The sequence below is a fragment of the Gallus gallus genome, chromosome 1 (genome assembly GCF_016699485.2).
Source record: "Gallus gallus isolate bGalGal1 chromosome 1, bGalGal1.mat.broiler.GRCg7b, whole genome shotgun sequence".
NCBI classification, from domain to species: Eukaryota; Metazoa; Chordata; class Aves; order Galliformes; family Phasianidae; genus Gallus; species Gallus gallus.
In genome coordinates this window covers 190,299,915-190,310,941 of record NC_052532.1, presented here as the reverse complement: position 1 = coordinate 190,310,941, position 11,027 = coordinate 190,299,915, and the positions used below count along the sequence as shown (strand labels likewise).

Sequence of the window (11,027 nt, the reverse complement as noted above, 5' to 3'; positions counted from 1 at the left end):
CTGTCACTCTCCTCAGGGTCACCCAGGCATCATGTCCTGGGAGGCACCTGAGGGAACGCTTGGCTAACTTTTATGGAATGTGAAGCAACTTTGCACAAAATCCCATCAGTCAAGGGCAGAGCCGCTGGGTAAATCTGAGAGCCCTGAGAAGCATTAGCTGAGGGGTAAAACAGAGGGAGGCTGATCGTGAAGGACCTGAAAAACACACTGTTGTTTATTTATTTATTTACTTATGATGTAAATTTGAGAGCTTTCAAATATGACTGAGGAGGATGAATGCAGCAACCACTCAGCTCCCAGCTCCTCACAGCCTTCGCAAAGAACTCTCCTTCACGTCTCCATTGTCCAAAGTACCACCCAAGGAATTTCCATGGCACTTTCCAAGCCGAGAAACACAAAAAATTTCCTCACAACTCCCGAGGTTTTACAGCCCTTTGCAAGCGTCACTCTGATGACCCCAGAGCAGATACCCACACCTCTGTCTCCCCACAGGTATGACCCAGAGCTGGGGGCTGTCCCCACTCTTCTTCAGCTGCGCGAACCCCCACGCCTAAGGGCGGGCAGTCGCCAACGGCCCTCAGCAGCCCCTACCCGCCACACCCGCGCTGAGGGCAGTCAGGCACCACGTGACTCCGCCCCTTTTCGCGCCCGAAGAGCTTCGCACCGAACCCCGTCCGCTGTGGTGGTGGGGGGCGTTAGGGGGGGCGGGGGGCCGCGGGGCGTGTCATGTGGGCGTGGCGCTGAGATCACGTGATGCGGGGCGGCCGGAAAGCTCCGAGGAGGAGCCACGCTGCCGCCATTTTCCTGCGGCGCCCAGTGTGTGTCCCCTGTCCCCGGCCGAGCGGAAGGCGCGAGGGGGAGGGGACGGCGGCTGGGGGAGGGGGGTGGGAGGAGGAGGGGTCCCTGCTCGGGTGACAGGTCCGTCCCTGAGGGCGGAGCGGGGGCCGCCTGCGGCGCGGCGGGGCGAGGAATCCGTTCAGCTCCATCCCCCGGCGTAGTCCTCCCGTCCCGGCCCCTGAGGAAGGAGCGGCGCCGCGCTCGCTTCCAGCACCGCCATGTCCGGCCAGAGCCTCACCGACCGCATCACGGCGGCTCAGCACAGCGTGACCGGCTCGGCGGTCTCTAAAACCGTCTGCAAGGCCACGACTCACGAGGTCATGGGGCCCAAGAAGAAGCACCTGGACTGTGAGTATCCGAGGGGTGACGGTGGTGGGGTTCTCCCTGCGCTCCCCTCCGAGCTGAACCTGCCCGGAGCCCTGCGGAGCCGAGCCGGGCTGCGGGGCTGCCTCCACTCCCTCCGGCCTCGCGGGGACGTGGAGCGTCGGGTGGCGGAGCTCTGTGTGCTTCGGCATAGGACGGTCTGGTTGGGGGGTGGGGGTGGGTGGGAGCGGGGACGTGGCGATGGAGAGCTTGGGAGAGGCTGCTCGCCGTGCGTGTGCCCTCCAGGAGAGGCCTTCCGATCGGCTTTTCTTTATGCACAGAGCTCTGGGCAGTGTGAGCTTCTGAAGGACAGTGCTTTCCCCGTTCCTCTTCCTTGGAGAAGCGAGGGGATTGAGCAGAGGAATGGGATGTTATTTCCTCACTCATTCGTCTCGTTGGTCTCTTGCTAAAGCAGCATTCCCACGTTCTCTGGAGGAGGTGTGGGAGTTCCAAGAAGGAGCAGTTGGTCACTTCTTGTATTTCTCTCCCAGGTAGTCTACTAGGAAAAAAACCACAATACTTTCCCATCATTTTGCTCCATGTATTCTTCTGTGTGAAATGAGTGCTCAAGGGACTAATCTCTCTCTTATCCTTTCTAGTCTGTCTCCGTAGCAGGGGGAGATGGGCCTAAGAGGGCTTCTTTAGACCTTCAGCACCTGAGCTTAACATCCTATACAGCTTCTATTAAAATTAGATCCAAAGTGGGAAGTTCTTAAAAGGTTTTCTCTTAATTCTGTTCCACCCATTGGATTATGATGAGCACAGAAGTTTGTATTAGTGCATGTTCCATTAAACTGTGAGGTCATAGGACTAAGGATGCACTTCAGTTGGGTACTTGGGTGTATCACATCTATTTATTCTAGATCTGTCCTCCTTCATCTGTAAAGAAAGATTAACTAGAGAGAAACCTGTGGATGTGCCTTCTGTATAAGTGCTTTGTCCTTTCCTCCCACCCACGTATGTGAGAAGGCTGAGTCTTTGTGCATCTTGAATTTGTGCCTTGACTCCTCACTGTGTCCAAATGGCAAGACCAGATGATAGTACTAGTATACTGTAGTTACTACTTTTTTCCATCAAAACGTGTCTGACTGGAAGCATAAAGAAACTTCTGGTTTATGAGTACTTGAGAGAGATGTGGACTGTTTTATAGAGTAGCCATGGAACAGCTGCCTCTGTTTCTTGTTGCTGTTCTCTCATCCATTTCATCTTTTGCCTTGAGATTGTGTAGAAAATGACTATATGTGTGTGGGTTTTTTTGTTGTTTGTTTGTTGCTGTATTTTGTTTTGGTCAGCTGGGAAAATCTGTGGGCTGTAACTAACTTCAGTCTCAGGTAGAGAAAGCACCTTGTCACATGGCTGACATACGAAGCCATGATGTTACTGAATTTCTCACAACAGAAGGGGAGGCTTTATGGTAAAACCTTTGTTAAGTTTAGCTTGGAGTAGTAGAAAAAACAGTTCCAGGACCATCGAACTCTGACCCATCAGCTGCTCTTAAGACCTTGTTCAAGGGTGGTGATCTGAACATGTTTGCTGGGGGACATCCTAATCAAGACCTATAGAATACTGTTCTGAAAGGGTGATTGATATATTAGAACTTGTCGGAAAGCTGTCTGGTGGTTGCTGGATGAGAGGACTGCTTCTTTATTTCCTGTCTGCTCTGAACCAAGAAAGTCCTAGTTCCTGCCTTTTTCTCAGATGATTCTTTTTTCAGAGCAGTGTGAACTTCTTTTCCATTAGCTGTACTACTATCACTACTTTTCCAAACAGTAAAAATAGATCCTGAGAAGATCAAGTTTTGTATGCTGCCTCTAAGTTTCTTGGGAATCTCTGGTCCTGCCATCAGGAAATGACACAATTCCATATTTTGGAAGTCTTCTTTGTTCATACTGTTTATGGTCGCATGTTTAAAAATAAATGCTTTTTTTTCCAGAAGCTGTTATTCAAGCCCCACCTCTGGGTTGTGTGCACATACTTTTTTTAAATAGCAGTTAAAACAATTAAACTAAATAAATCCAAAATGCTGACCTCTCACGGTGAATAACAGTTAGTATGCCAGTCTCCCATGGGCAGCATCCCTCTTGAATATTTAAAAATATTTTTTAAATTTTTAAAGCTTGGTTTGCTAGAGCCTGTCTCCAGCCTTTAGACAAGTTAATGAGCTACATTTTCTAAGACTCTCCTGGAATTAAGCCTTACTTTTGTAGCGTTTTCTGTGGTTGTTGCATATTCTTCTTGATGTGGTATATGCATTACTTATGCAGACTTCTAATTCTGTGACTGTCCTATTTCTGAAACTTTCTTGTTTAAGCTTGAGCTGTTGTGAGCACATTTAAGGAGCCCAGCCTTGCACTAACCCGTATAACTGGGGAAGATGCAAAATAAATGCCTGTACATGTGATCATTCCAACTCTTATATACCTTGTTCTTGATTGCCTATGGTGTTCCAAAACTGAAGGGTTTCCCTTACTGTGTTTGTATGTTTCCTCAGTTACTGTTACCTTAATTGCAAGAGTGTAAAAAGTCATTCTTGGGCCATATTGATCCTTTCCAGTTACAGATTTAGTTGGTTTTTTGGTTAGAGGGGGAAAGAATTAGAATTGGCAAGTGGACATGGCCTATGATAGGTAACATCAATCATCTTGTAATCCAGTACTCGCACTCTGGATATGCTGCTGTTTTGGAGGTCCCATCTTATAACTGGAATAAGAGTTGTTTTGTCATCTAGGTGCTGCAGTTGTAACCATGGATTATTTGTTCCATAGTAATCAGGTTTAATATTCTTGAAACCTCACAAAGTATAGTTCATTAACTTTATTTTATGGAAAACCTAGTTTAACTAGGACTTTGTCCTAGTTTTCACACCACTGATATCTCACAACTAGTTTGTGGGTTTCATTTGTATGCTGAATTTCATACAGCCCTTCCTTTCATGGCTAGTTATTGTCTGCTGTATCCAGTGCTGTAGAGAAGTAAGAACAAAATTGATTGCAGGTGGTGCTGGAAACCTTGTTGCTGAATTTTGCTTTAATTTTTATGGTTCTAAGGTTGGAGTAGGGGGAGCTGTGTATGTGTATGTATTTGTGGTGGGCAGTTAGTATTAAGAAAGCCACAAGTTAACACATTTCATAGCAACGAGGTGCTTTCACCAGGTCCCTAGTGACATAGAAATGTTTGTGTACCTGTGCAAGTTCATGAGTATAGTAAGAAAAAAAAAACAACCAGCTTTGATGTGAAATATGGTTAGGGTTGGGTTTTTGAGTGTGTGTGGTGTAGGAGCCCTGTCTGCTTGTAGATAATAGTGCTCTTTAAAGGAGAATGTGGATGGATGGCTTGGAAGGAAGTTGTGATACTGTAATTATCCTTTCTTAACAGGAAATCTCTCTATAGTTATGCCAGAGTAACTTCCTTTACTACTTATTGTGAAGAAAATCGGTATTTTTAAGCAAGACAGTAAACTGACACTGCCCTCTGTTACGTAGATGTTACTGAGAAACTACGTAAGTGAAAGTAAGTTGAATTAAACTTCTTGGGAACTTATTTCTCAAGTCCCTCACTCAGCTGTTTTGGTTTTGCTTGCAGTCTGCTACTAGAACAGCAACAAAGTCTAGCTGAAGTCTTGCTTTATGCTTCTACTCTCAGGTGGTAGTCAGCACAGGGGATCTTGTAGCACTGAAGGGCACGGATCACTGCTTTTCTCTGTACCTCACTGGAGATCTGTAGCAAAGCTGGGAAAATCAGTGTTTTGAGTGCTCACCTGCCTTTGAATACTTGAAATGACTAGGTTATTTCAGTGGTGCAATGTGTTTACTCCTGGATTCTTAAAACACTGTTGTATTCTGTAGTAGGAATAAGTTATCCATGTTTTTTTATAATGGCACTTTTTTTTTTTGTTAGGACTACCTGAAGTTTCTCATGACTTTGCTTCCCATTTTATATCTGACTGAATTTTCTGGAGGCGGTCCATGGCTATTCTTGCTTGGAACTGTTATGTGTAACCATAATTACTCCAAATGCAGATAATTACATCATTACAGCTTTCTTTTGAAGTACTTCTTTCTCTCTGAGTTCTTCTGTGACTCCTTCAGGAATTGTTCCTTAGTGAGCTTTCCCCAACTTCTTACTAGAATTCCTTTACAATATTTGTTTATGCCTTTTAGTAGAGCACAAGAACTATCACACTCCTCTGGAGTGCCAGAGGGCTGATTTTTCTACCACAGCTGCTCATTTGCAGAAAGAATAGCCATTTAGTTCTGCAGCTGTTGTTTTATTTTACTTAGCCTGAAGCAGTATTCTACTTCAGATGAAGTAAGAGGCAGAAGCTATGGAGGAGAGGCTGGAGAACACCTGCAATCAGCTTACTGTGAATCTTCATACTGCCATTGTTTTGCATTGGCTGAGGTTAGTTGGGTGTCATGTAACTTTGGGCTGTTGCTCTAACTATAATTTTTAATGGTACAGTCATTTCTCACATCTTCTAAAAGAGATACTCAGAAAAGACATTCTTTAGCATTTCAGACTGTGACCTAATGATCTATTTCAGACTTGTTTGTATTCTTAAGATCAGTTTTCAGTCCCTAGATGTGGAAATTTTAAGCTGTTCTTAGTGACAACAAGTTCACAAAGTAACATTACTTTGCATAGAAATACAAAAAGGGTGACTTAGATTGAATTCCATGTCTTTTTCTTCCTTTTCGTTGGTTTCCTTTTTTTTCTGTACGTTGCCTTATGTAAAGCATATGATCACTAAACTAGTAAGTAAATGCTGTGAAAGTTAACTTATGAAATGTTAGAGATCTTGCTCTCTGTGAAAAATACCACACCTTTTCCAAAACAAACATGTTTTGTATTGGAAAGCTCAGTATTTCTTAACACCCTCCTGAAGTTTCTCAGTATCTTTAAGGTATTTTTGCTCTTTAGTACTGAAACATCTGTTACTTTTCCAAAAATAGCCCAGTTGCTGCAGATCAGGTATGTGCACTCTTATTTTTGGTAAACCTTGCTCATCCTAAAATGTTGTAGAAGAAATCAGGTGAGTGTTGTGAATGACTTGGTTGTAGTCTTGTAGTCCTTGAAGTTGTAAGACAGTCATTAAACATTCACTAATAGTTCATAATTCATGTATGCAGCAATGGTCTCAAGTTCACGTTTTTACTTCTCTGTCAGCAAACTCTTATGCTCCAGCAGTGAGAACTTTTCAGAAGTTCTCTGACAAAACCTCATCTTGTCAAGAAACCTTCCTATGTCCATCAGTATGGGAGTTTAACTTCAAGTTTCCCGCAGGTTGAAGTATTAACCTGAAAAGTAGCTGTAATTTGGAGCTGAATATTACCTTGCAAAGGTTCCAGTAGGAGAGAGAATTTGTTGCTGGTTGTCTGCACTGGATTAGAAGTTAAACAAGAACTAACCAACCAAAAAGCCACTGCTAAGTGGAAATGGAAGAAACTGATGTTGATATCAAGTTGTTGTTCTGATGTTTTTCTTGCTGTTTGAGAAGTTATGTCCGTTGTGAAATGTGATTCTGATCAGGCAGGGTATGGACTTTTCTTAACTGATGTACCCTTCTTAGCTCAAAGGAGGTAGAAATAGCGTGTGTTGTGTCTCAGCAGTCACCCTTAGCTTCACATTACAGCTTTATCAGTTAGATGTTAGTTTGTAAACCTCCAAAGAATGTTTGTATATTCACTGTGAACTTTGGGTATTCTCAAGGCTGTTGGTGGCAAATCCAAGTTCTGAGTAATTTGTGACAAATCGGGTATTGAGATTTGAGAAATCAGGGAACTAAGCTGTATTTAACTGTCTGTGAAAATAACTTCATTAAGTTAAGCGTTTCATAATGACTTAACAAATGGGCTGGATTTTCAGATTGTGACTAAACATCCCTATGCTATTTTTCTAAAGGAGCTTTATTAAAGTAATACTTATCTGGATCATTTGAATATTAAAAATGAGTAAAGTAGGATTTTTTTTGGTTTTTCCTTGGAACAGATGTAGTAAAATCACAAGATCTGCACCAGAAGTTGATGTGGAATGTCAGCTCCTAGCATGAGGTGCATATGAATGTACTGGAGAGAAGTGGTACAAAGGTCTTGTGGTTTTATTTTAATTCATGTGATGACATACATGTAGTGTCCAGGCATGTATTGATGTGTATATACAAAATAATACAAAAATACAGCTCTTAGGCTTATTCTGAGCTCTGTAATGTAATTTCTTTGAAATCTGTCAATTTCCTAAGGAGGAACTTTCTACATCAAGCCCTTCTTTTTCTCCTTTGACTCACTCTCTTGATAAGGCACTTTTGAAATCCTCACATAATGTTCCTTATTACCTATGAAGCAAGCAGTCCTTCAGTTACTGTGTCTGTGTGCTGTGGCAGCAGTGCCATTCTGGAAGCAGCAGTTCTTCTGCTTATGTAGGAAGTGATACGTTTGTGCTGGTTCCAACTCTGCTCTGCTATTTCACATATTTACTCTAAATATGGTACTTGCAGTAGCATGTGTAGCTCAGTCACTGCAGTTCCCAACTGAATACTGTAACATCAGCAACGTATCTCTACAGTTTATAACCTTTGTCACATTTAATACTTAAGGATTCATTCCAAATTGTAAATAATTGTTTCCTTGCCAAATGTTCTTATATATTTTTTTCCCACATTAATGGCTTTTAAAACTATATTTAATCCAGTTTGAAGAATGATACATATTTCATTAGCATCCTCACAAAATTTCTGGTTGTCTGTGATTTGATTATTCTGGTAGTTTCTGCCAAATCAGAAGATCAAGTAGCTATCAAACAGGAGAAATAGCTGTCTTCGTGTTCTCTGACATTAAGGGCTGCCTGTGACTTGCTTTGCTGTTGGCAATGTTTGAATTCTTCTGGGATGGGTAATGAGGAACTGTAATATGATATGACAGTTTCTGTACCTGTCTCGTGCTTTTCAGGTGCGTGCTTCTCGTGTTGGGTTTAGTTTTGTTATATAGAGTGCTTCTCCTCCCTGCTGATACTTACACTTAGGTTCAGAAATCCCTTCAAGCATTTCACTTGAATTTGTTTCCAGTTGTGCTTGGTTTATTTGGCTGACAAATAGGTCGATGTTTAATTGGAAATTGGGTCACTCATGAGTTTGAATTTGATTCTATCCCCTTCCCCTCCTCCCTAGCCTGTATTGCTGTGATAATTGCAGCCATCGCTGCAACCTATTTCAGACTTTGAATTTTTCTGATCCACGTCTGTGTATTCCTGACCTGACCTCATTTTTGATGTAAAATGGTAAAACTTGCTTCAGTTATTCTCAGTGTGGTGGCTTAAACACTGTGATAGTGGTGTCAGTTGATTGATTGTCCAGTTTTCTATTTGCCAGAAACTATTGGTATTAATAATTTAGCAGACAGTGTTATGACAAGCTTAAAAATAATCTTGCCTTTAAAAATGATAAACTAGGACTATATACTTCATAACACAGCAACTATATAGAGCTGTGGTGTTCAAATGGAACTTGCTTTACATAAAGCAATTCTCAATTTGATCTGGCTTTTCTAAATATCCTTCTGTGCTCTTTTTCTCTCAGCAAGTTTTATTGTTTAGATATGAAAAGATACCTGAGGATTCCAGGATAACGTGGAATCAGTTGTGAGGGTGATCATCCAGGTCATTTTGCTCTCATTGGTACACAAGTTCAGATTGGCAGGTTTTACTCAATTCACAGTACCTGTATTTGTTGTCCTTCAGTAAAATTGACTGTCACCAGTCTGTGTTAAACTCAGTTGGAGTTGCTCTCCTCTGAGTGCATTTCAGTCAGATATTGAAACAAGACTGTAGAATGAAGTCTGGAGCATCAGAAGTCTGGGAGGTGGATTTTAATCATAGGAATGAGTGAGAAGTCAGTGGATGCCAAATATGAACACTTTTGCATGACTGGGCTGTAGTTATTTCTAACAAGGCAATGAAGTGCGGTAGTGAGCTGCTGCCTTTGATTAGCTGTGTGATGGAAAAGCTCAAGATACACAAGTGCCAGCTGTAAACTGTTTGAAACACAGGGACTAACACACTGTGCTGTGCTCTGGGGAAAAATGATGCTCCGAGGGCAGACTCCTTTTTTTAAATTTCTGCTAGTTAATAGGGAATGAGATGAAACTTCTTTTCGGATCTGTTGAGCTGGAATGCTTTGCCACAGACAGTAGCATCATTAAGCCTATCAAATGTAATCAAAGCTAATGCCATTTCCTAGCAGATTTCTTTGCATTAAAAATATGGAATGTGTGAAGTTTATTTCCGTGCTTAATTTGGCATGTAAGCAGATGGAAATCCAGGGAAGCTTTTGTGTTAGTTCTCAGATGCCAGGGAACAGCACTGTTAATTGAACGTGTGATGTTGGGAATTGCATTGTTATGAGTTTGAAGCTTTTTTTTTAAACATTTTGCCTACACAGTTATTTTATGTGGAGACTTTCTTCAGATTTAATTATCTGTAAGAAAAACAGAATACTTTTGTGGAGATGCTTTTGTCCTTTTTAAAGAAAACTGTTAATGAGGAGCCTTTGTAGATAGGAATGTGTTCAGCCTCTTGGTATGTAGCAGGGTGGACACAAGACATTCTAACACCTAGTTGTACTGTAGCTCCACGTTCTTTTTAGCTCTCTGGGGTTCCAACCAATGAACGACTTGACTTCAAAGTAATGGAATAACTAGCTAGATTTTGCAGTTAGAGCTGTTCTTTAGAAAATAGTTCTGTTTTAAAGATAGAATCAGGCTGAAGTCATCTTTCCTTTTACTGATTTATTTTAGAAGCTGTTCCTGGTAGGGACATGTCTTTGTGCATGGTAAATACAGAAATTCCTTTCTGGAAGCAGTGGGATCTGGGGGAATTCTTACGTTTTACAACTTGTACCGCTGGTTTAGTTCCAAACTGAAAGGGTTTCAAGCTCCAGGTTTGCTCCAAAACTTTGTGCAACTGATAACTGCATCACTGCTAATGAAGTGCTCATCAGAAGGATCTCTAAATCTGGAGGTGAGCAGAAGAGCTACTTTGGATTTATGAAGCCCAAACACAACATTACTGTTACAGGGTGTGTTCCCTTTTGTAAGGTCCACAGCTTTAGCTGAAAATCAGTAGAGCTTAATTTGCAGCACTAGAAAAACACAGCTTCACTTCCACGCTTCATGCTCAGTGAATGCTTTTTCTGCTCCTCCTTGACCTATCTCACATTATATTTTGTGATTTTACTCTGAACAGCTTTGGTATGGACTGTAAAGGATAATTCTGATGTGTTAGCAGTTGCATCCTTGTAGAAGGGTGCTATTTAAACATCCATTGAAGCTGCACTAGGATGAGCCAAGATGAGTTTTATTTACTCAGGGAGCTCTAAATACCTCGTGGGAAATATCCTAAATTGAAGAAGGAAGTTAGAGCTAAATCAGGCAGGCATTTCCAACACTTCTATGAAAAGTATGGAGGATTTTGGCTGTTGCTTTACTTGACTCAGCTGAAACAGTTTTATGAAGATGTGTTTTGACGGGGGGGGGGGGGGGGAGATATTTTTATTTTCCTGTTGAGCTCCTGTACTCCATTTATCTGATTTCTAAACTGTTCATATCAAAAAGCAATCTGTATTGTCCAGAAATGAAGGCATGAATGGGCCTGTCAATGAGAAATCTCATTTAATGAGTTCACTTTTATATGCAAAACATAAAAGAAATACTGTGGAATGGGTGGAGCTTGTTTTAAAGTGGCAGCAAGAAATACTTAGTTTGAAGTATCTTGAATTTTAGTTGCTTAATAGAATGTAGCACAAGTCACCAAATAAGTTAACGTGGAAGGAGCAGCTT

General features: G+C 41.8%; 1 protein-coding gene across 9 annotated transcripts in view; it reads left to right on the top strand.

Moving 5' to 3' along the window:
• The first annotated feature begins 930 nt into the window (after window positions 1-930).
• Window positions 931-11,027, top strand: part of PICALM (phosphatidylinositol binding clathrin assembly protein) — a 62,521-nt gene continuing 52,424 nt past the window's right edge. For all 9 annotated transcript variants that reach the window (XM_015280759.4, XM_025146922.3, XM_040647300.2 and 6 more), the window contains exon 1: window positions 931-1,185. In XM_015280759.4, the coding sequence (XP_015136245.2) occupies window positions 1,056-1,185 (130 nt within the window). In that variant the 5' untranslated portion in view covers window positions 931-1,055. The remainder of the gene's footprint in view (window positions 1,186-11,027) is intronic.